Here is a 22,257-nt window from a genome sequence, read left to right as displayed (position 1 = left end):
CAGTATTTTCCTTCTCTGTGTTTTTATTTCCATCGCAGTGACAAGCATCCAAAGTATATATTAAATTAGAGGGGAGGAAAAAAAAAACCCAAACACCAACTTTCATATATGACATTTGAAAGTTGCCACTTGACCTGGCGATTTGCTGCGAACAAAACACTAACAATGAGGCTTCTCCCACAGGGCCGTGCAGCCTTTTAGCATTCCCGTTTATTTTCTCAGTAGCCTCTGCATGATCCAATGAAGCACGTTTTAAGATGAGAAAACAAACCTAGAGAGGGACTGACACAGGTTTATCTAGCCAGGCAGTACCTGGGTTGCGATGATGCCTGAAGGACCCCTAGACCATCTGGGTCTCACCATAGCCCCAAAACAAAGCCACAGGTTTGTTTCTGGGCATGTGATCTTGTTTTAGGTCTGCCTGGCAGGCGGGAGCTTTCTTGGGTTTAGCTGTTCAGTGCTTTCTCACTATTTCTTTCCCCGGGTCAGAAAACAACCTTTGTCCTGTAGCTTGCATTATGGTTTGAGCACAGACGCCTGAATAGGAAGTAAATATTTTGAAGTATGTCAGTGACATTGTGACTTTCTGCTGGCTCCTTCCCTTTCATCTGCTGGAATTCAAGAAATTCTCTCAGATGGAAGGAGCAACAGCTTCTAACAACCTTGGGGAGGCTGCTTGCTTGAGGCCAAGGGAAGAAGTTTTAGGACCAGGGATCTGGCAGCTCCTTTGGCGACCTTGATCCCATGGTTCATTCCACATCCTCCAGCCCAGTGCAGGTTACCTGACCTGTGGGGGCTGTGGGCTTCACTCCTGTTTAGCACTCAGAAAGCAAATGAACCCCAGAGACAGGGGGCGATTGCAGGACATTAGCACAGTTTTCTTGTTAGGTGGATGTTTTAGGCAGGCGATGGGAGCGAGAGAAGAAAAGTCGACAGAGAGATAGAGAAAAGAAAAAGAGAAAAAGAAGACAAAGAGAAAAGAGAGTGATTTTTAAAAGGCAGAGAAATAGAAAGAGATAGATAAATGACAAGACAGGAGAAAGAGAGAGAGAGCACAATATTTTAGACTGTCTCAGCATCAGACTTCTAGAACCAAAAGGCTCCTAGATATCTTTTTGTGGAGGCTCTTCATTGTACCGAGAGAGAGGGAGAGAGAAAGAAGGCCCTTCCTTTGTTTTTGCTGAGACATCTTTGCTGAGCCGACATTTTGCTCGCTGTTTGAAATCTCAGGGCAAGATACTGAGCCTTTTTCAGAGGGGATATCCAAACATGTGGTCCTCGTGTTATGGTGCTCTGGAGCCTCCAAATCTCCCATGGAGATTGAGGGGGACAGGGACGCTTCCAAGCCCAGCCGGCAGCCTCCTGCAGCCGGAATAGATTTGTCACTAGGTAGAGTGGCACTCGGAAGTTACGCGCCGCTCCGGTGCCTGGCCGTTTAAGTTGTCAACAATAAATTGGAATTTCATAGCTCATTATTTTCATAACTAAGAACCACAGTGGACAAAATGTCACTCTAATTAGAACTGCCTTTTAAGAAACAAGTTCAGCCCTAAAACAGTGTAACTGGGAATTTCTGAACTGGGGCCGTCCAATCCACAGATTTTTTTTTTTCGGTCACCGAAGAATTTGATGGGCACACGAGAGGTGACAGATTGTAGGGAGAGTGCGATGTGTGGTGGCTATGGTTTTCAGAGTGTGTGGCAAGGCAGGCAAAGTCCCTGGGGCACACCGGGACCCCTGTCATCTCAGGAAGGTGGGCGGTCTGCCAGGAGTGTGGGCATTCAGTCTACAGAGCTCAAGGCTTCGGAGGGGCTTGAGAGGCACAGCTCGGTGGCATCTGAGGCCAAGTTAAATCCACCCAGGGCCTGGCTGCTGTCTTTTTTCACTGGAGCCTGGTTGGGAGGTTCAGGTCATTGGAATTGAGTAGTATGTTACACAGTAATAAGAAACACTAGGGATTTTAATCCTCCGCACGTGCTCTGTATTTTATGTTTTGCAAAGCTTATTCTCAACCGTCTGTATTTCTGTCTTCAAAACAGCCCCACAAAGTAAGCAGGGAAAACATTCTTCCCCTGTTGTATAAATGGGAAAATTGAGGCCTAGAGAGGCTAAGTGAGTTGGCCAAGATCACACAGAGAGTTAGCATCAGAGCCACCTACACCTCTTGACTGCTAAACTAATGCTCTTTGCACCAAAGGACGTTGTGTGTTGGTGGCTGCCGTTTGTCTTTTGTCTGTGGGCCAAGGGGCTGCACGGCTGTTTTGCTGAGATGAAAGGATAGTTATTAAATCTGAATCCTCATTTGACACAGTTTCGAGTTGGGGTTTTGGGAGTGTCAGGGTTGCCTTCTAAGTGCCTGGCCCATGTGTCAGTCAAAAGGACGACAGAGATCTCTCATGTCAAGGCCGCAGTCTTCCACAGTTGGCACTTCTCAGGTGGGATGGGCAGGTAGCCCTGCGTGCTGCCGCCCACCAGCCATGTTAGTGGGGGCCGGGCTAGGGGGCGGACCTTCAGCCTGCCACCCTCTCAGAGTTACTATGTGAGTGTTGCAGTCCCATTCAACTAACATATTTTGAGTATCCAGGACAGGGTTGTCTAAATGTCTGTAACCCCTTCCCTGAGATTCTGCCTGTCCTAACAGACACTCGGTGACTGTTGATTGAGCGAGTGAATGAATGAAAAATGCATGTGAAAATGCCTGGCCTGGTAAATAGTAAAGTTCTCTGCAATTGCAAGGGATCATTGTTCTTATTATTATTTAAAATTTTATAAGCAAAGCAGCAGCTTGCTGTAGCGGGAAGAGCACTGAATTTAGAGTCAGGTTTGAAAGCTGGGGCTGTCCCTAACTACAGAAGGGAGTTAGGCAAGTCACTTAGTCTTCTGATCATTTATTTTTCCTTCTATAAATCCCTATGGCCTTGCAGGGTTAATGTGAGGATCAAGATAATTCGAGGAAGAGCTCTGTAAACTTTAGGGTGCTGTGGCTGAATTATAATGAGTTGTATTATAGTAAAAATTGACTTTACATTTTAAAATTGATAGGACAATTGGAGGCTGCAGAGATTGCTGTGTGCCTTGACTTAGGGTGCTTTTCTAGACATCTGGGTTTTTTTGGATATTGTTAAAAAGTTGTTTGTGAGTAATAATTTTTTGGCAATTACAGAAAAATTGCTGAAAGCAATTTTTTAGAAAGAGGGAAGATAGGTTGAGTTTTTACCTTATGGTCAAAATTTGTAAATGACTCACTCTTTTCAATGAAAAATAGACATTTCACTTTCACATCACTACTTCTAAATTATTTCATCTCTTTCAGGATATTCACTAACTTGGCCTTACCCAAACTTACCCAGGCTGAGAATTTCAGCATCTCTGTAAATGTGACCAGTCATCTTGGGTAACATTTTCTACCCATCTCAGAATCACCTCGTTCCCTTGCCTATCATCAACTCTTGTTAGGTTTAAAAATTACCAGTCATTTAAAAAATGTCTTTTTGGTTTTTTAAAAAAGATTCAACTGCAAGATAATTTCCTTGGAAAAGGAAATCAAGAATTCTTCTGTAAATATTGAGAGAGACATCTGGTGATGTCTCAGATTCAGAAAAGAAATTATGTCAATTTGTTCCCCCCTGAAATGATCTTTCATGACACTCTTCTTCTTGGTCTCGATTTTACTGTAAAACCCTGACATCCTATTTTCCTTTATGAGCAAATGCCGATAGCATGGAAATGCCCTTAGAAACAGCCATTTACCTCAGGGGAGGTCCCTGGAAGAGTTGCTGTGACTTGTGGTTGGTTTTTCCGATTGCTTGAGTTTTGACTTACAACAGATATTTTCAGATAATTCTGCAATTCAACATTCCTTTTAATTTTACACCAGGATTATTATTTTTCTCTTATGGAAAAATAAGTTGCATTTCAGGGGACAGTTTCATACAATGCTGGAGATTGTGCTAGGGCTTGGGGAGCTGGCAAATCAAAAGTGTAAGCTACCTTATTGGGGAAATTGTAGTTCAAGAGGCTGGGTGGGCCACAGCCCTAGCTTGCCCATTTGACCTTGTGTGACCCTAGGAAAACTGTTTAACCTTGATGAATCTCTGCTTTATACCTATAGATCAGGACCTATTCATTTATTTGTTCATTCACTCGTTCATTAATTTGAAGCAATTTATGTGCTTTAGGACTGTTGGAGATACAATGGGAAAACTGACTCGAAAGTTTTCTGTAAACTATAAAATGGTAGATAAATGTGAAAGAATTTTGTTAATGCTTAGCCAGTGCTGTCCAATATAAATAAAATGAGAGACTGGCCGGGCGTGGTGGCTCACGCCTGTAATTCCAGCACTTTGGGAGGCTGAGGCGGGCGGATCGCCTGAGGTCGGGAGTTCGAGACCAGCCTGACTAACATGGCAAAACCCCATCTCTACTAAAAATACAAAATTAGCTGGGCATGGTGGCACATGCCTGTAATCCCAGCTACTCGGGAGGCTGAGGCAGGAGAATCGCTTGAACCCAGGAGGCAGAGGTTGCGGTGAGCCAAGATCACGCCATTGCATTCCAGCCTGGGCAACAAGAACGAAACTCCATCTCAAAAAAAAAAAAAGAAATACTATGAGAGCTGTGTATGCAAATTAAAATTTTCTAGCAGCACATTAAGAAAAGTTAAAAAAAAACAGGTACTATATTTTAATTATATATTTTATTTGACTCAATATATAAAAATGGTTATTTCAACATATAACTAATATCAAAATTATTGAGATATTTTACTTTTTTTGGCACTAAGTTTTAAAAATTCGGTGTGTATTTATATTTACAGCACATTTTGATTCAGACTAGCCATATTTCAAATGATCAAAAGCCGCATCTGGCTGGTGGCTACTGTATTGGAACGTGCAGATCCGGACGTTTCTTGGACAGAGTAGCAAGTTATTTTGTTGCCAATATCCACTTTACTGGTTCCTCATGGCTAAGCTTCTTTCTCTTTGGGTCCTAGGTATTATGAGACAGGAAGCATCAAGCCTGGGGTAATTGGAGGATCCAAACCAAAGGTCGCCACACCCAAAGTGGTGGAAAAAATCGCTGAGTATAAACGCCAAAATCCCACCATGTTTGCCTGGGAGATCAGGGACCGGCTGCTGGCAGAGCGAGTGTGTGACAATGACACCGTGCCTAGCGTCAGTTCCATCAACAGGTGAGGGGCTCGTGCCTGTGGGGGTTGGGGATTTGGGGGGATGGCAGGGCATCCTGGAGGCTCTGCATGTGCCTTTCCTGAAGATCTGGTCTCTCTTTTCACCAAGGCCCCTTAGGGGTTACTGAACAGGAGGGATGCTAATGGGGCCCACTCGATCTCTGTTACCCTTCTCTTCTTTCCAAAGCAGGTAGGAGTCCTAGGCCCAGGGAGAGGGGAGTATGCCAACACCCTGGCTGCTCGAGTTTCTTCTGAGCCCAGAGTTATTTCCATCCCTCCCTTCACCACCCACCTATATGTGTGGAACACTTCGCAATGAATTGTCCTGACTAGGCCTTCACAAATGTTGCTGTCCCTGCAAATCTAGGCTCAAGGTCTTAGCACTGACCCATCTCAAAGGTTCCCAGGAAGAAAATCCTTCCTCCAGTTTGGGCAGAGCTTGAGCCAGTGAGTGAGAGGAACATAACCCTGACTTGGAGTTGGGAGACTTGGCTCCTTGTTCCAGCTCTGCCACAAACTCGAAGTGGGACCTTGACAAAGCTCTTCCTCTCTCTGAGAACCCAGAACCCCAGTGGTTCTGATGTGCATCTTCAACTCCAGGGCTGTTGTCCAGGAGGCTCTGGAGCAATGGAGTTGCCCTGTCTCCAACTCACACATGGAGAGAAAGAACCAGAGAAGCACCGTGGGAGTCATGCACAGGATCTTCCTGGCAGCCACACAGCTCCCTTTCCTTTCCAGTCTGATCCAAGACACATGGAAGGGCGCTCTCAGAGCTTTAAAAATAAATGTATGGAAGCAAGTTCCCTGTTGTAGATGATGCAATTTCAACTCCATTTAAACCCACAGAGGCAGGGATGATGTTCAGAGATGAACAGAAATGATGGTTCCCTAAACTCTGCAAAGAAAAGAGAAGGCAGCAGCCTGAAAACTTGGACAGTTTCCATTTCTCCAAATCACACCCTACCATCATCAGTGCAGAGCTTGTGTGGGCATAGGGGACCCTCACTCCTGGCAGAAAGCGGTGGTCGGTCAGACTAGAATGAGAGCCTTTTGTCCTGATAGTGGATCCTTCTGTGATTATTCAAGTGCACAGATAGCCGTGGGAGTGCATGTGTTCACATTTTGAGTCCTGCTATTTTGTAAATGGTTAGCCTGTTTTTCTTCTCTTGGCAAACCTTAACAGAGGCCCTGACATCATGCACGGTACAGGGGAGATAGAGGAGAATCAGGCACACAGTTTCTTGGTCTGTTCTAGAGGAGCTCTTTATCCAGGGCGGGGTTCTGACATGCACTTAGAAACCTGATGCACCTGGACAAAATTGCTGAGGAGGTAGCAATGATGATGGTAGGTTTTGGGGAGGAGGGGATAACTCCTGTTCTTTTTCTGCATTATAAGAGGCTCCGATGTGTTTTATGAGCCCCTTACTTCTGGCTCTTTGCAGGATTTCCATGACACAAAACAACATGACAGGCAGCTGGCCTGTTCTGCAGAGGAACATCAGCCAAACCCCTGGTCAGGCTTTGGGGACCCACAGGTTTCCCAACGTAGAGTACACATATAATCAGCGGTTTGCAAGATAACCTTAGGTAGTCCGTGGGGGTCACAAAATCTAATGCCTTACATGGGGCCAGGCAGTAAGGTAATGAGGGAAGCAGGCCAGGCATAAGACGATGGGGAGAGGTTGGGTCCCAGGCCAGCTAGGCAGCACAAGTCCTATTAAAGGGGCAGTGCTTCTTAGCTCCAGCCGAATGCTGCCAGGAACATGGGTCCGGTGTTTGCCAGATTTTTTGCATTCTTCAAGAGAAGGCAGACACTGGGGCTTGTGTAGATGTATGCATGGATATTTCTGTATGTGAAATCTCTATATTTAAATTAAATTTTTTTATGTAGAGATGGGGTCTCCCTATGTTGCCCAGGCTGGTATCGGACTCCTGGGCTTAAGCAATCCTCCTACCTCAGCCTCCCAAAGTGCTGGAATTACAGGTGTGAGCCATCGTACCTAGCTTAATCTATACATTTTTTTAACACAGGCAACTAATTTCAATTAAAAATGCCTTGCAGGATGAGCATAACTTATTTACAGAGCATCGGTTTACATCCTGTATAATGCAAAGATGCAAGGAGGCACATTGTTTTTTAATACATTTATTTTAATGTATTTTAGAAAAATATAAGTAACGCTCCAAACCAGTGAGTTTGTGAACTTTGTGAACTCCCCCTCAACACTCCCACCTACCCACTTACAGTAGGGAACTACGATTGCCTTATAAAATAAATTTATTTGAGTCAAAAATGAAGTGATGTGAAAGAAATGTATGAGGCAAATAGAGCAGTGGTTACAGATGTGGCAAAGGCTGTGAAGGGGCATGGGATGTGTGCTCAAGAGAGATCACGGACCCTCTGGTGCTTTCTGCCTGGACCTGTGCTGTGGGGAGGTTCTAACTGCTGGCTGTAGGGCCATGGCTAGCCTCAGGGGCGTCCTGAGTGTCCAGTCCAAAGCCATGGCCAGGCAGGCCGTGCCTCTAAGGTGCTTTCATGTCTGTGGTCTCCTATAGTCCTTAAGGCTTGACTCTATTCTGTGGCAGGTGTAGCAACAGAGGCCAAGAAGGAGAGTGCAGAGGAACAGTGACTTGGAGATAGACATGGGGGTAGAACCCAGGTTTCCCAATGGTGACAGGAGGGCTAGTTTCTTTCCACCACTCCCCTGTAGGACTCTGTGAGTGACAGAACTGAGGATCTGTGAGACGAGAGACAAGAGGGAGGACAAGTATTTTCTTCTCCATTTCAGATCCTCGCAGGCTGCCCGTTCTGCTGCCTGGCTGCCTGCCCTCTCTCATCCTTAGCCTTCTCCAGTGCTCCTCGCTGGGGGCTCCTTTTTGGGCGTATTCTCTGGCTCCTTCCTGCTCTCCTCAGTGACGGTTCACTAAGTGCAGGACAATCTCATGCGGTTGCCTTTCCCACCCCTAAACCCCCAAAGCCAGAGCCATCCCAGCATACGGTTTTATTTTTCAGATGAAGGCAAAGCTCCCACTGCATTCAGATGAATGCAGCTTCTAAATGCCTGCCTTGCAAATGACACTGTGTAAGAGGGTCCACAGCTCTCCCAGTCCTTGCCTCCCTTGGAGGCAACTTTTCACTCTTTCTGATTTCAAACAGCTGGGGAGGGAGTGATGGCTAGATTTGTGGCTATTCTCATAGCCACAGGGGCATCTCCACGGTTCACCCCTAGGAGTATGTGCCTTCCTGTTATCTTCCAGGGGACCAACCTAGGAAACCATGACTGACAAGGGGGTAAGCATCACTGAACTAGTTCTGTTAGGCTTGTGGGGGGATTTCCTGGGACACAGATCACCTTGTTCATTTGACTTCTTATGGACAAACATGTGCTGGGAGGCTGCACAACCTGCAGGGATCGCTGGAATCCAGTCTGAGTGTCCATTGGAGGTGGCCATCCCAAAGCTGACCTAGACGGTGGGTTGAATGGGGTCTTCCTTCTTCTATTCCAGCACCGTGGCCAAGGGGTGGGGACTACAAGTGGCACTCCCAGCTTAGAGGGGCAGCTCTATTTAGTACCAACTGGTTGGGTCGTGTGAGAACGTGGGGCCAGTATTGTTGGGTGTTCTGATTTTTCAAGAGAAGCTAGAAATCAGATATTTATGAGAAATCTCCCAACTTAAAAATACTAGCAACGAATTCAAATAAAAACAAATATACTGTGCAGGCTAAACAAAACTTGTCCCGGGCTGGAGGTGGCCCTGGGGAAGATGTCTTGTTAGTTCTGCTCTTAATTCTAATTTTGGTAGCAGGCCTTCTGAGATTGTTTATCCATTTCCTCTTTCTTTATTTTTTTGTTTTTTTGAGACAGGGTCTCACTCTGTCGCCTAGGCTGGAGTGCAGAGGCATAATCATGGTTCACTGCAGCCTTGATCTCCCAGGCTCGGGTGATCTTCCCACCTCAGCTTCCCAAGTAGCTAGAACTACAGGTGTCACCACCATGCCTGGCTAATTTTTTGCATTTTTTGTAGAGATAGGGTTTTGTCATGTTGCCCAGGGTGGTCTCGAACTCCTGGACTCAAGCGATCCACTCACATCGACTTCTATCTGTGTCCTCTTTCTTCTCCACAACAATCACAGGCCTGGGTGCCACCTGTGGGGCCCGTTGCTTGACACAGTTGGACCCCTAGGTTTTGAATTCTCGGCATAGCTGATGGCCCAAGCTTCTTACTGCACTGATGGCAGTTTGATCAGTGCCATAGATATGGGTGTTTCTTCAGCCTTATCTTCCTGTTTCCTTTTTCAAGGCACCATGATTTTCTCTTTCACTGTAATTTTGTGAGGACTGGTGGTGGGGCGGGGGGCGTGGGATGATGGTGAGAAGCCTAGCCTTTCAAAGAAGGAAGAGTGATGTTTCCATGGGATCCTTAAATGCCACAAAGTCCCTCAGAGTTTTAAACCTCAAATTCTAAGTGGGTTTGAAATCCAAATAGCCTTTATGCCTCACATAGGAAGTATTTAGCAGAGGGACCGTGCTTCCTTTGAATGTGGCTTAAAGTAAAGTGCTGGGGCATGGGAGCTGGGAGTCTGGGCTGACTGGCTATGCAATTCTGGGCAAGTCATTTGAGCATCTTGGGTTTTAGCTTCCTCATTCATAGGAAGCGTTTGATGCTGAGCTCTTTTCTCTGTTGGAACGTCTAGTGTGCTCTGCAGTACGGCAGCCAAGGTCCTGCTCATGCTCAGCAGGTAAAGGATGGGCAGTTTGGTGTGACTGCCAACTCAGCCCAACTGTCCCTGGCTTAGAAAATGTCCTGAGTGTGCTCTTATTGGATGAGTCTTGACAGCCTGTCATTTTAAAAATTTTAAATTTGTTTAGAGTTGCTATGATTCAATTACAGTCTTGTTCTCCCCACTACAGTTTCTACTCAGTGTAAGCTGATGCTCTTTGTTTTTACTTGGTGATGCTAAAGGCAGATGAGCAAAATCTCTCACCCCTGGGAGCGTCTTCAGAGGCTTCCCTGTAACTCTGAGATCTCCCGTTATAAAGGACAACCCTGATGCATTCTTAAAACGGAGTGTGAGAGTGGCTACCTTCCCCTCCCCAGCTTCCAAGGGGACCACTTGTGCTTTATTATTATTATTATTTTTAATTTTTATGGGTGCATAGTAGGTATATATATATATTTATGAGTACATGAGATATTTTTGTACAGGTATGCAATGAGTAATAACCCACCGTGAAAAATGGGGTATGCATCCCCTCAAACATTTATTCTTTGTGTTACAAACAACCCAATTACACTCTTTTGGTTATTTTTAAACGTACAGTTAAATTATTACTAACTATAGTCTCCTCGTTGTGCTATCAAATACTAGGTCTTTTTCATTCTTTCTATTTTTTTGCATCCATTGAGCATCTTCACTCCCCCACCGCCCTCACCTTGTGTTTTTTAAAGCAAATGTGAAAAATATGAACATTTTAAGACGGAAGCTAGTCATTAATCTTTACAAAGACACCACTGAAAATAACATCTTACATTTAAAGGGCACCTAGTATGTAGCAGCCACTGTTTTAAGTAATTAATTAATTTAATCCTAATAGTAATCCTATGAGATAGGAATGATTCTTAGTCCCATTTGCAGATGAACAGACTGAGGCATAGAGAGGTTAAGTAATTTACCCAAGGTCATGTAGCTGGTAAATTGTAAGAGGGATGGGATTCGAACTCTAGTGGTCTAGTTCCAGAGCTTGTACACTGTGCTACTGCTGCCTCTTAATGATTTATAACAATTGATAATGCTTTCCCAGTGATATTTGTAACTATTTTAAAAGAAAATGAGGAAAACATAATTTTCTTTGCTTTGTTTACATACAAATTTAATAGTCAGACAATGATGTGAAAAGTAAGGATTTTAAGCTGAACTACAGTGACTTTTTTGCCATATATTTATTTGTAACTATATTTATGTCTGGTATATCCATATATTGACATACCCAGCAATATCTCTGTAGACACATACACAAAGAGAGAGTGACATACACAAAATTATAAACATTAGATCAGATGCCAGCTTACTTCCAGGTGACCAAAAAGACAACCTCACTCCCAGAACTGGACATTTTATTATGACCCACTCTTCTCCCAAATGCCATGAGTTTTCTGGTTGTCCAATATGCTTCGAGTTTGCTTAGTTAAAATAAGTGGTTTGAATATTAGGGAAAACAAACAAACAATCTGAATGTATTTGAGGGAACACTTAAGCTGACTGATTAGAAAAGGGCAAGAGGCCCCTTGCTGAGCTCAAGTAGCCAGGCTCCAAATGGCCTGTGTGTGTGTGGTGAGACTATAGGGTGAACAGAAAAGACCATTCCAGGCTATCAGCTGAGGACACGGAGTGCCGTTGGTGCCGAGCACCAAGCTGTAAGATCAGAAAGGGCAGAGGCACTGCCCATTGAGTTTAAGCGGAGGCACCCACCTGCTACTTCTGTCCTTCTTCATTTGTACAAGCTGGAGACCCAGTGCAGCCTCAGAATAAACTTTCAGCTATTAATGGTCTGGAATGTGAAAAAGCTTCTCATAGAATGTTGCATGAAAAGAGCAGGATGCAGAACTGTATACATGGAGGCTGAGCATGGTGGCTCACGCCTGTAATCCCAGCACTTTGGGAGGCCAAGGAGGGCGGACCACTTGAGGTCGGGAGTTGGAGACCAGCCTGGCTAACATGGTGATACCCCTTCTCTACTAAAAATACAAAAATTAGGCAGTGGCATGCGCCTGTAGTCCCAGCTACTCGGGAGGCTGAGGCAGGAGAATCAGTTGAACCTGAGAGGCAGAGGTTGCAGTGAGCTGAGGTTATGCTACTACACTCCAGCCTGGGCAACAGAGAGAGACTTCGTCTCAAAAAACAAAAAAAAAAAACAAAAAAAAACTGGGCATGGTGGCGCATGCCTGTAATCCCAGCTACTTGGGAGGCTGAGGCAGGAGAACCACCCAAACCTGGGAGGCGGAGGTTGCAGTGAACTGAGATCGCACCACTGCACTCCAGCCTGGGCAACAGAGCAAGACTTTGTCTCAAAACAAACAACAACCACAACAACAACAAAAAACTGTATACATGGCAAAATCCTGATTTTGTTAAGAGAAAAATTGATATTTCTAAGTATGCCCAGGAATGTTGGTATGAAGGAAATACACCAAAATATGGTTTTTAGATGTCTTCTTTATACTTTCCCATGCTGTCCAAAGAGTCTACAATGAACACATATTACTTTTATAATGAGGAAAAACTCTAATAAATGTCCTTTCAAAAGGTAATAGTTTGAGACTGGAATATAACTTTTCCAAAGAAACTGGACATTTTATTATGACCCACTCTTCTCCCAAATGCCAAGGAAGGAGCTTTCTAGTAGATCTGAAGGAGGTTTTCGCGTGGCCCTGTTCTGCTGCTCTCAGATGCTCCGGGCTTGCGGTCTTGCGCATGCGTTGTCCTTGCTGGAAGTCTACAAACTCTCTAGAGCCCAAGGTTCTGCAGAAGGGTGTTAGAGCGGTCAGGTGGCCAAGGGAAGGCAGTACTGCTATTATCGCTTTTATGTACGGGGCTTTTCCATAAGATCTTTTTTCTTTTCCGAAAATGATTGATTACTTAAAATAAGCAGAGTGGTCTGTTCCAACTCTGTCATTGTATGGGAGGTCCACAATGGAATGGACTTGGTCAAGGTCACAGTGGAGTTTCTATGAGAATGTGAGCAAGGTCTCTGAAAAGACAGGCCAGGATATCACTGGCTCCAGCCCTGTGGATCTTTTCTGTGAGGTTTGGTGCAAGGTAGGCTTCCTCTTAAGAAAGCCAAACCGGATGTCTCCTGGCTGCACTTTGACTCTCCCTAGTATCAGAACAATATATACATCCCCTCCCTTGGCAACTTCCTAGGGAAAGGGGTGTTATCCCTCCTTATGCGTTCTCTAGGGCAGAGAAACCAGCACCTGAGCGCTGCCAGAGGACAGAGAGATTACCAAGTTCAGTTCCTTCATTCCACAGACAGGAGGCTGAGGTCTAGGAAAGGGAAGGACTCCCTAAAGTCACTCAATGAGTCTCTTAAGGAGCTAGAGCTATACTCGAGAAATGGATGCTTACTCGTAATGTTAACACATCATCCTCTTTCTTCAGAAGAGACACTTGAAGCCCAGAGAGGGGGTGCAAATTACATAAAGTCACCCAGGGAAACAGAAGCAAAGTTGGGACTATTCCATAAACCTTCCACCCTCCTGATTCCCAGCCTGGGTTTATAATCCCCCTCCACCTCGGCCCCTCTGCCTCAGCTCGATCCATGGCCCAGCTTGGGTATGAGTTTTCTGGTTGCCTGTGCATAGCTGGTTGAGGTCTCTTCTTCTTCCTGATGGTAAATAGCCATTTTTTTTTTTTCAACTGCCCACAGGATCATCCGGACAAAAGTACAGCAGCCACCCAACCAACCAGTCCCAGCTTCCAGTCACAGCATAGGTAAGAGGAACTTTTAAAAAAAATTTAAAAATCTAATGGGCTCCAAATATTCTAAAGAACTTTTAATCATTCTTATGGACAGATAATTCTGCATAAAACACTTCAGCACACGTACTAATGCGCCTTCTTTGTCATTCTCCAAGGGCTGAACCTGGTAAATGAATTTTATAAATACTGCTAAAAGGTTTTGAATTTTACTGATTATTATGATAAATAGCTTTCACCATGAGACAGAAAATTGAAATCTAAGCCAAAAAAAAAAAAATCCACTAATGGGGGTCTATAGAATGTCAGATAATTAAAGTAATAAATCAAGAAAGGGATACTTATTCATAACATTTTCTGCATCATTAGTCAGTAAGTAGTTTTGAATGTGTTTTTTTCTTCTATCAACCAGCCCTTCTACAATTCTTTGTGCACTTGCAGTCTTGAGTGAAGATGTGGCAAAAGTTCCCAAACTTACTTTCTCTCTCTCTCTTGCTTCGATCTCATGAACTCTGTCAACTGTCAAGGGCTGCCAGTGGGGTTTCCGGTGCTCACAGGTGATGTCTGAGAGTGGCCATGACCCAACAGAGTGGGAGTCATACTTCTTAGTGCTCAAGAGTTCAGAAATGTCCTTTGTCTTCCCTTCAAAGATTGTGAAATGACACGTGTCTATTTAAGGTGTATTATTTCTCCACCTGGGATACAGGAAACACTGCTGGTTAGCTGGGGGAAAAGTTATTGTGCTATATAAGAAAGTGGGCAATGATTCAGCAAGTCTCTGACACTTCTGGTTGCCACAGTCAATCCTGCAGAATCATACCTCAGATTGTGTAACATTTCCACACTTTTGTTACTCCTTCTTTAACTGAGAACTTGAACTCACACGGTGATGGGGAACGGGCAGAGGCCTGGCCTCTAGTTCCAACTCTGTCATTAACTCACCCAGTAAAATGTGAAAGTTCTCTCACCACCCTGAGCCTCACTTTCCTCATTTGTGGATGGAGGGGCACTAACCAGGTGCTCACTGAGGCCTCTGATCCTTCATGGTTGGCTCTTTGGATAAAGGTAAGACAGATTTCCTCCCTGCCATGAAATAATTCCTCATTTAGTAATCCCTTCAGAAAGTGTCTGCTAAGTCCCCGCGGTGCAGACCTTGGCATCAGAGGCCAAGCCTATAAGAAAGGGAAGACACAGTCCTCATTCTCAAGGTAAAGGGGGAATATAATGAAGAGAAGTTTGCAAGACAGAGATGAAGCTCAAGAACAAGGGATGGGTGCTGTGGGGGCAGAAGGGAAGGAACCACCAGCTCTGCTGGGCTAGAGTGAAGAGGGTGAAGGAAGGTTTCCTGGGGGAATGTTTGTGGCTGAGATTTCACTTGTAGCTGACCAACTATTTCAGGTCACATAGCACTGAAAATCAAATAGGTATAACTGCTAATATTCTTTCATTTGGTTTAGAAGAATAATTCTACTGTAGGTCAGCAGCATGTTTTGTTCTGTCCCAGAAATTTTTAAATTAAACTACATCTCACATACATATAGCCCGTTAGAGTTCACAAACTTACCGAGGAGTGAGATGGGCTCTGCCAGCAACATGGTGAGCCTTGGTTATATATGGTGGTTGTTGTTTAAAGTACCAAGTGACCTGGGATCTTCTTTCTTCCTCTGTTTTTTACATGTTAATACAGAAAAGGTTGTGGGATTTGCATAAGTCTATTTTAAGGCTCTTCTTCTGGTGAAGAAAAAGGGAAGTTAACGATTTCTGCTTCTGTGTCTCTTAAGGAAGATGTAAGATCAAACTGAAATGTGAGAAGAAAGGCATGGCTCCCTCTAGGTTTGTAGGAGCCAGGAGCTGGATCTGCTCCAAAGGGAAACCATGAAGGGCTTCTCAGGCAGTCACCACCATTTCTAGTGATTTCCTACTGTTAAGAGTCAAAGGTGGCTCCACCTGCCTCCAGCTGGTTATAGCCCAAGGAAATGTGTCTGAGATTGGTCTGTCAGTTTTAATGAACCAAGGAAGAATTCCCATAGCTCAGAAATGGCAATTCAGCTGTACAGCTGGAGAGGCCCCTGCTGATGGACTGGTCTCTCCCTAGGAATCTGGGGCCAGAAGTTAATGTGAAACTTGGACAAAAGTTGCCCCCCCCCCCATCCAATTCTTAGGAACTGTGAGACCTAGCCTCAGTCACAATAAGTCGCCAACCACTGCCCCTGTTTCTGGGCAGGGGAAATCTAGACTTTAAGTAAGCAAACCCAAGGCTAAGTTCTGCTGTCACTGTTTATTAGCTAGATGACTTTGAATCACTTTCCCTGTGGAGCCTCAGTTTCCTCATTTGATAAATGGGGATAAATAATAGCACTCTGGGCTGTTGCAATCATCAAATGAAAAGTACTGCATTCATGTGAAGTATATTATTGCTCTTCATTGTTTATTAGTGAGAAGCAGATTAGTTATAGGGGTTGAGGCTTTAGTCTCTGGGTTCAAATCACCACTCTGTCTCTTTTATTTTTTATTTTTATTTTTGAGATAGGGTCTTGCTCTGCTGCCCAGGCTGGAGTGCAGTGGCACAATCATAGCTCACTACAACCTCGACTTCCTGGACTCAAGTGATCCTCTTGCCTCAGCCTCCCAAGTAGCTGGGACTATAGGCTTGTGCCACCACACCTGGATAATTTTTTAAAAAAGTTTTTTGGTAGGTCTTTCTATGTTGGCCAGGCTGGTCTTGAACTCCTGAGCTCAAGTGATCCTCCCACGTCTGCCTTCCAAAGTGCTGGGATGACAGGCGTGAGCCCCGGCACCAGGCACTCTGCCTCTTACTAGCTGTATGATCCTGGGTGAGCCACTTATCTTTTCTGAGTTTTACCTTTCCAATAGGATCATCACATTTCCTAGCTTCTAAGATTGTTCTCAGAATTAAATGAGATAGTGCCTCAATGCCTGGCACAGAGCAAGTTCTCAGAAAATGTTAGTTATCATTACTGTCATAATTAATATTAAAAATCAAATCCGGGGAAACTGGAAGGAGAAAAGGTAGCGAGAAAACGAAAAAAAGAAGGAGCACTCTGCGGTTTGGAGTTTGTTAGCTGTGCGCGTGCGTTTGTGCTCAGGTAGTTGTGTTTGCACGCAAGGTTGGGTGTGCAGGCAGGTGGTGAAATGCCTAATGAGTGGTTCAGGGTTGTTTTTTTTTTTTTTTTTTTGCACTGGCTGTTGGTGGAACCCGGCTCCCCTCTTTCTCCTCTCCATCCCCTGCTTCCTGTATCCATGGATAGGCTGGAATTTGAGCGAATGCCCTTCCTGTCCCGTGTCCCCTTGTTCCTTTCTGCAGGGGTCAGTCCTCCTCAGTGCCCACCCCTCCCTTTCTCCCCCCATCGCAGAGAACTGTGGCACACGGCCCGCCCAAGGCCTGCGCTCGTGGCTCAGGTGTGGCCGCCTCCGTAGGGCGAGGGTCCTCTGCGCCCCCTGCCCACCCCGCACTCGCTCCCTCCCAGCCGCCCCCAGCCCCACATGCGGTGACAGCCGGCCCGCCGCCCTCAGCCCTGTGCGGCCCTGACTGCCCGTCTTTCTCCGCGCAGTGTCCACTGGCTCCGTGACGCAGGTGTCCTCGGTGAGCACGGATTCGGCCGGCTCGTCGTACTCCATCAGCGGCATCCTGGGCATCACGTCCCCCAGCGCCGACACCAACAAGCGCAAGAGAGACGAAGGTAAGAGAGGCCCGCGCAGCCCCGTCGGGGATGCGCTCCACGGGGTCTGTTTCCGGCGCTCGGTCGGTTGGTCGCGGGTGGCAGCAGAGGTGCCCGCGAGCACACCCCTTACCTGCAGAGGAGCAAGTCCCCCGGCCCGCACGCTGTCCCTTTCGTGAACACGGGAAAGGGCTGAGCCCTCCGCAAGGACAGACAGGCAGCAGGGTGAGACTGTGGCATTCTTGCTGGCCTCCCCCATGATCACCGCTTGGATAGAAGCAGCGGGCCTGGCAGAGCCCTTTTGCCCTGAGCTTTGGCCTTTAAGAAGACCCTGTGTGCGTGCAGATATGCGGCCCGAGGGCAGGGTGTGCTGGGCTCCACACCCAAGTCCATTTTGTGGAGGAGCTTTGGACCAGAAAGAGGGGGCTGGGCAAAGCCGTGAGAGGGGCACACGTGGGGAGGGCGGAGGGCTGGGTTCTCTGAAAGGCCCTGCACACGTCTCAGCAGACAGAGAAGGCCTTCAGCCCTGGTGATGGTGTTGGGGGGCGGTGCTGAGGAAATTAATAATCATCTCATCCTTGCCCTTGGGTCTGGAAGGAAGGAGTGCGGGGGTGTTGGGGGGATTACAAAGATGACAATCTTCCCGGTTGGTTTTTCTCAGCCCCTCCACGGGCCGGGCCGTGTGGTGCCTGGGTCTCCAGAGCCTGCCACCTCCGTCCTGGACACCGGACACCTTAACCGGGGCTCCTTTCCCCTGGATGGCCTGCCAGTACTGGCTGACATTAATGGGTTTGAGAGGAGAAAAGACCCCCGGGAGCCTGTAAAATCTTAGTCAGGAAAAGAAAAAAAGAGGAAAAAAAAAAAAAAAAAAAAAAAAACCCCAGAGCTCTGGTCTAGGGCCTGAGAGCAGCGTGACAGAAATCTTGATTCAATTATTCTGTTCCTCGGCACAATTCCCTTTCTCAGCTCCGTGTAAGGGATGTGTGTTCTCGTGAGCACATGCCTAAGTACTTAAGATCTGTAACTAGAAAATTGAGTCAGCCCAGCTGTGGATTGGCCTGTGGTCTGCGTGTTGCCAGCAGTGCAGAAGCAGAGCTGATGGCCTCGGTTTGGAACCGTGGGGGTGTGTGGGGAAGATTCGCGGCTTTTGGAACCTGCCTTGCCTCTCTCTTCTGCTCCTGCTGCTCCTAAGCAGATGTCAGAAGTCTTTAACTCAGTAGGCTGCGGTGCTGTGTTGCTGCAGGAGGCAGTGGGCCTGCCATCTCTGTTGTTTTATGAGGTTGATGGTGTCATCTTTTCTCCCATTGTCACCTGGACTCGCAGCAGATGTGCCTAAGCTGGGGCCTGGATGTATTTGTTCACGGTGGAGGGACAGATTGTGTGAGACTCCCCCAGAGGCTGAGGGATCCAGGAGGATATTTTTGGGGAAAGAAAAAAAAACTAGTTTGATGTTTACCACCAAACGGACAGGTTCTGGCCTGGGGGCATTATTTTACTTTGTTTTCGGAGTGCTATATTGGCTTGCAGTCTGACCAGTAGTCATGGTTTTGTTCCTCAAGCTCCTTTACAAGATATAGCATGGTCAGAACGTGGGTGGTGTTGGTCTTGACTACTCTGTACTACTCAGATCATTCCCAGAGGAGGACTGCAGCCCATTTGGGGGTATTGACCTTTAAGAGGGACAGAGACAAATGGGATTGTGTCCTGGGTGAAGAGGGATCTGATACAGCATCTGGGAACACCTCAAGGCTCTAGGTATATTTTGGCACAAAGAAGAGCAGAAGAAGCGAGACTGGATTGCTGCCTTCAAGTATTTGGAGGGCTGACATGGAAAGAGGAAGGAATGAGATCTCACTGGGTGGCCTTAAAGTGTCTGGCCGATGCAGAGGTGATTTCACCTCAGTTTAAAAAGAACCAGGTTGCACATATGAGAGTGGCCTAGGATAAAAGGAGATGCCTCGGGAGGCAGCGAGTGCCCTATCTCTGGGGATATGTAAGCAGAGACTAAGTGGCCACTTGTCGGGCTGCCGAACAGAGTATCAAGAATCAGATGTGGTATTGGATGATCTTTTTTATTTTTTAATTAAAATTTTTTTCTTAATAAATAGACATGGTGTTTTGCTATGTTGCCCAGGCTCGTCCTGGACTCCTGATCTCAAGTGATCTGCCTGCCTAGGCCTCCCAAAGTGTTGGGATTACAGGCATGAGCCACTGTTCCTGGCCTGGGTGATCTTTGAAATCTTTCCAGTTCTGATATATATGGTAGAGTCCTGATCCTCAGGAAGACTTGGTGCGCAGTCCAGTCGGTGGTCTGTGGTAGAAGGGAGAATGACCTGCTGGTCCTGGAAGCTTATAGGAGTGGAAAGAGTGGGGGACAAACCCAATCAACCAGAGCCTCCCCCTCACTCCTGCCCCACACCACTGAGAGTATATGCACGTGTGATCCCAGGGGTGGGCAGCAATGGCCGGGCTCACACCAGGGAAGTGTCTTTCAGGGGTATTGCATAAGTGCCCCCTTCTGATCTTTCCTATCCTCTCTCTGTATCTCTCTGGATTCCTGCAGTGGCCCTAGGGGGAGGTAAAGAGGCAGAGACTGTCACTTCCATTTTACTAGGGGAGGTGATGGAGGCTACACAGCCATACAGCTGGTATGGACTGGGGAGTCAGGAGGAGCTGGAGTGCCCCTGAGGCCTCAGTTCCCTGGTATTTTCCAGCTACCTGTTGCCCGTCAGCCCTTTCAGAGATGCGCTTTGGAGGCGGAGCAGTCTGGGGCTGGGCAGAGCCTGGGGCTGGTATGGGGAAGAGTTTCAATCAGAAGGGCATGATTAGCAGGTTGGATGCGGAGAGAGAAGTGAGACCTGAAGGCCAGAGGTTGGAGGAGAGCAGAGAAAGTAAGAAGCAGCCACTGGGGAAACAGGGATATTTCAGGCACACTGGCCGGCTGGCCCATGGAGGCTGCAAACCATGGATTTGGGAGGGTTCTGGCCTCCAGTGCGGTACCATCAGCAGCCTGAGAGAAGAATCATGGGGTAAGAGAGGCAATGGAGAGCTAAGAGGAAGACAGCTGAGGGTCTTTGCCCATTTTTCAGATGAGGTGACTGAGGCTTTGCAAGGTGGAGTTGCTTACCCTGCTGCCTGGTTCACAGTCATCCCCAGCTTAGACTTGAGTTTTGCCCTGAAGGCATTTCCTGGGGCCACCCTCCTGCCCAGATCTCGGCAGAGGTGAATGGGTGATAGGATCCAACCACAGAGGGTGAGCTGGAGAGCAAGACTGGCAAGGTGAAATTTCTCTGATGAGCAGGGCAGCGGGTGAGGTGACACTGGGGGAAAGAGTAAGGCAGGGAGGGCCAGTTTTGACCAAAAGGATCTTGGGGGCTCCTCATAGGAGGTGGCATTTGAGAGCTGGGTAGAGGGAGGAGAGGGCATTCCAATCAAAGGCAAGAGAGATCGTGCCAAGTCTGGGACTCTGGTGAGCATGTGCAGGGAGAGGAGCAGCACGGCAGGATTTGGAAAGGGAGAGAGGTAGAGAGATGTGGGTGGCTTAGACGTTGACGGAGGCTTTCGAACATTTAGTCTAGAAGCATTTAGGGAGATAGTTTTGAGCTATGTGTCTCAGATTCTCAAGAAACATTCACTCTGCTGAGTGTTTCAGATAAAAAGGTAACGTGAAAGTGACTAGCCCTGCACTATCCAACAGAAGTAGAATGCAAGCCACATGTGTAATTTTAAATGATCTAGTAACTACATTAAAAAGAGTAAAAAGAAACAAGTGGAATTAATTTTAATAATATATTTTATTTAATCCAGTATACCCCAAATATCATCATTTCAACATGTCATCATATAAAAAATTTGATGCTAAATTTTCTCTTATTTTTGCTGCCAAGTTTTTGAAATCTGGTGTGTATTTTACACATGTAGTACATCTCAATTTGGATGCTAAATGTTTGACAGTTAAAGTTAGATATAGTCCTACCAAAACAATAAAGCTGTGTTTAGTGGGACAAATATTTTACACTGCTTCTATTTTAAAATTAAAATTAAAATCAAATCAAATAAAAAAATTAGCTCTTCGATTGTACTGGCCACATTTCAAGCACACAGTAGCTACACAGGACTAGCGGCTGCTGTGTTGGACAACACAGCTCTGATACAAGTGCTTGACACATAGTAGGTGCTCAGTAAGTGCTCCTTGGTAGAGTGGATCAGTCACATTCCTCTAGAGGGTTCACAATTAGTAACAAGGGTAAGTGGAGGGACCTCTACTATCCTCAGTCAAGAGTGCTTTTGTTTGGTATTTTGGGCTTCCATAGAAAGCTCTGAGTAGAGTTCTGGAGCAAAGAAAAACAAACAAACTAGAATATTGTTAGGCCAGTGGATTGGCAAAGGGTCCTTTCAGTATAGAGATTCTCGAGTTCTTCCTAGGATGTCTGCCTCCAAGACCAGACTCAGGGATATGGCCACTATGTCCAAGTCTCAGATGAACTGTTCTGCAGCAACAGGTAAGATCTCTGTGGCCTCTGGAGGAAGAGCTGGGCTGGTTAAAGGAAGCTGCAGGAGGCAGATTATGGCTGAATGCAACATATGGCTTTCAGAAGCAGCCAGGCTGGGCCAAGAATGGAAGCTTTATCTTAGAAGGGTAATGAGCTCTCCATCATCAGAGGTGTGAGCAGGGGCTGGACAAATGAGGAGCGGAAGAGTCAAGGAGGACATTCTGGTTCGGACTCTGTGACTTTTGAGGCAGGCCTGTTCCAGCCTGGGTGGCCAATGCTTCTGTGCCAGTACTGTGTCTGCAAGTGCATCTACCCACTTGTCTTTCCCTTCTGCTGCCTGACCCTGAGGCTGCCACTCATGTGGACTTGACAGGGCAGGGGTCACAAATCATTTCTATCCCCAGCGTAGCCTCTCGG

The 22,257-nt window shown here is 46.3% G+C and overlaps 1 protein-coding gene across 4 annotated transcripts in view; it reads left to right on the top strand.

Moving 5' to 3' along the window:
• The window catches only part of PAX5 (paired box 5), a 199,635-nt gene that overhangs the window by 14,226 nt on the left and 163,152 nt on the right, over positions 1–22,257 (top strand). For all 4 annotated transcript variants that reach the window (XM_032164173.2, XM_032164172.2, XM_032164170.2 and 1 more), the window contains exons 3-5: positions 4,994–5,191; positions 13,618–13,682; positions 17,240–17,368. In XM_032164173.2, coding sequence (XP_032020064.1) covers positions 4,994–5,191; positions 13,618–13,682; positions 17,240–17,368 — 392 coding nt within the window. The remainder of the gene's footprint in view (positions 1–4,993; positions 5,192–13,617; positions 13,683–17,239; positions 17,369–22,257) is intronic.

Source organism: Hylobates moloch, unplaced genomic scaffold, assembly GCF_009828535.3.
Source record: "Hylobates moloch isolate HMO894 unplaced genomic scaffold, HMol_V3 SCAFFOLD_10, whole genome shotgun sequence".
Lineage (NCBI taxonomy): Eukaryota > Metazoa > Chordata > Mammalia > Primates > Hylobatidae > Hylobates > Hylobates moloch.
Note: the sequence above shows the minus strand (reverse complement) of the source record. Positions and strands in the feature narration are given on the sequence as shown.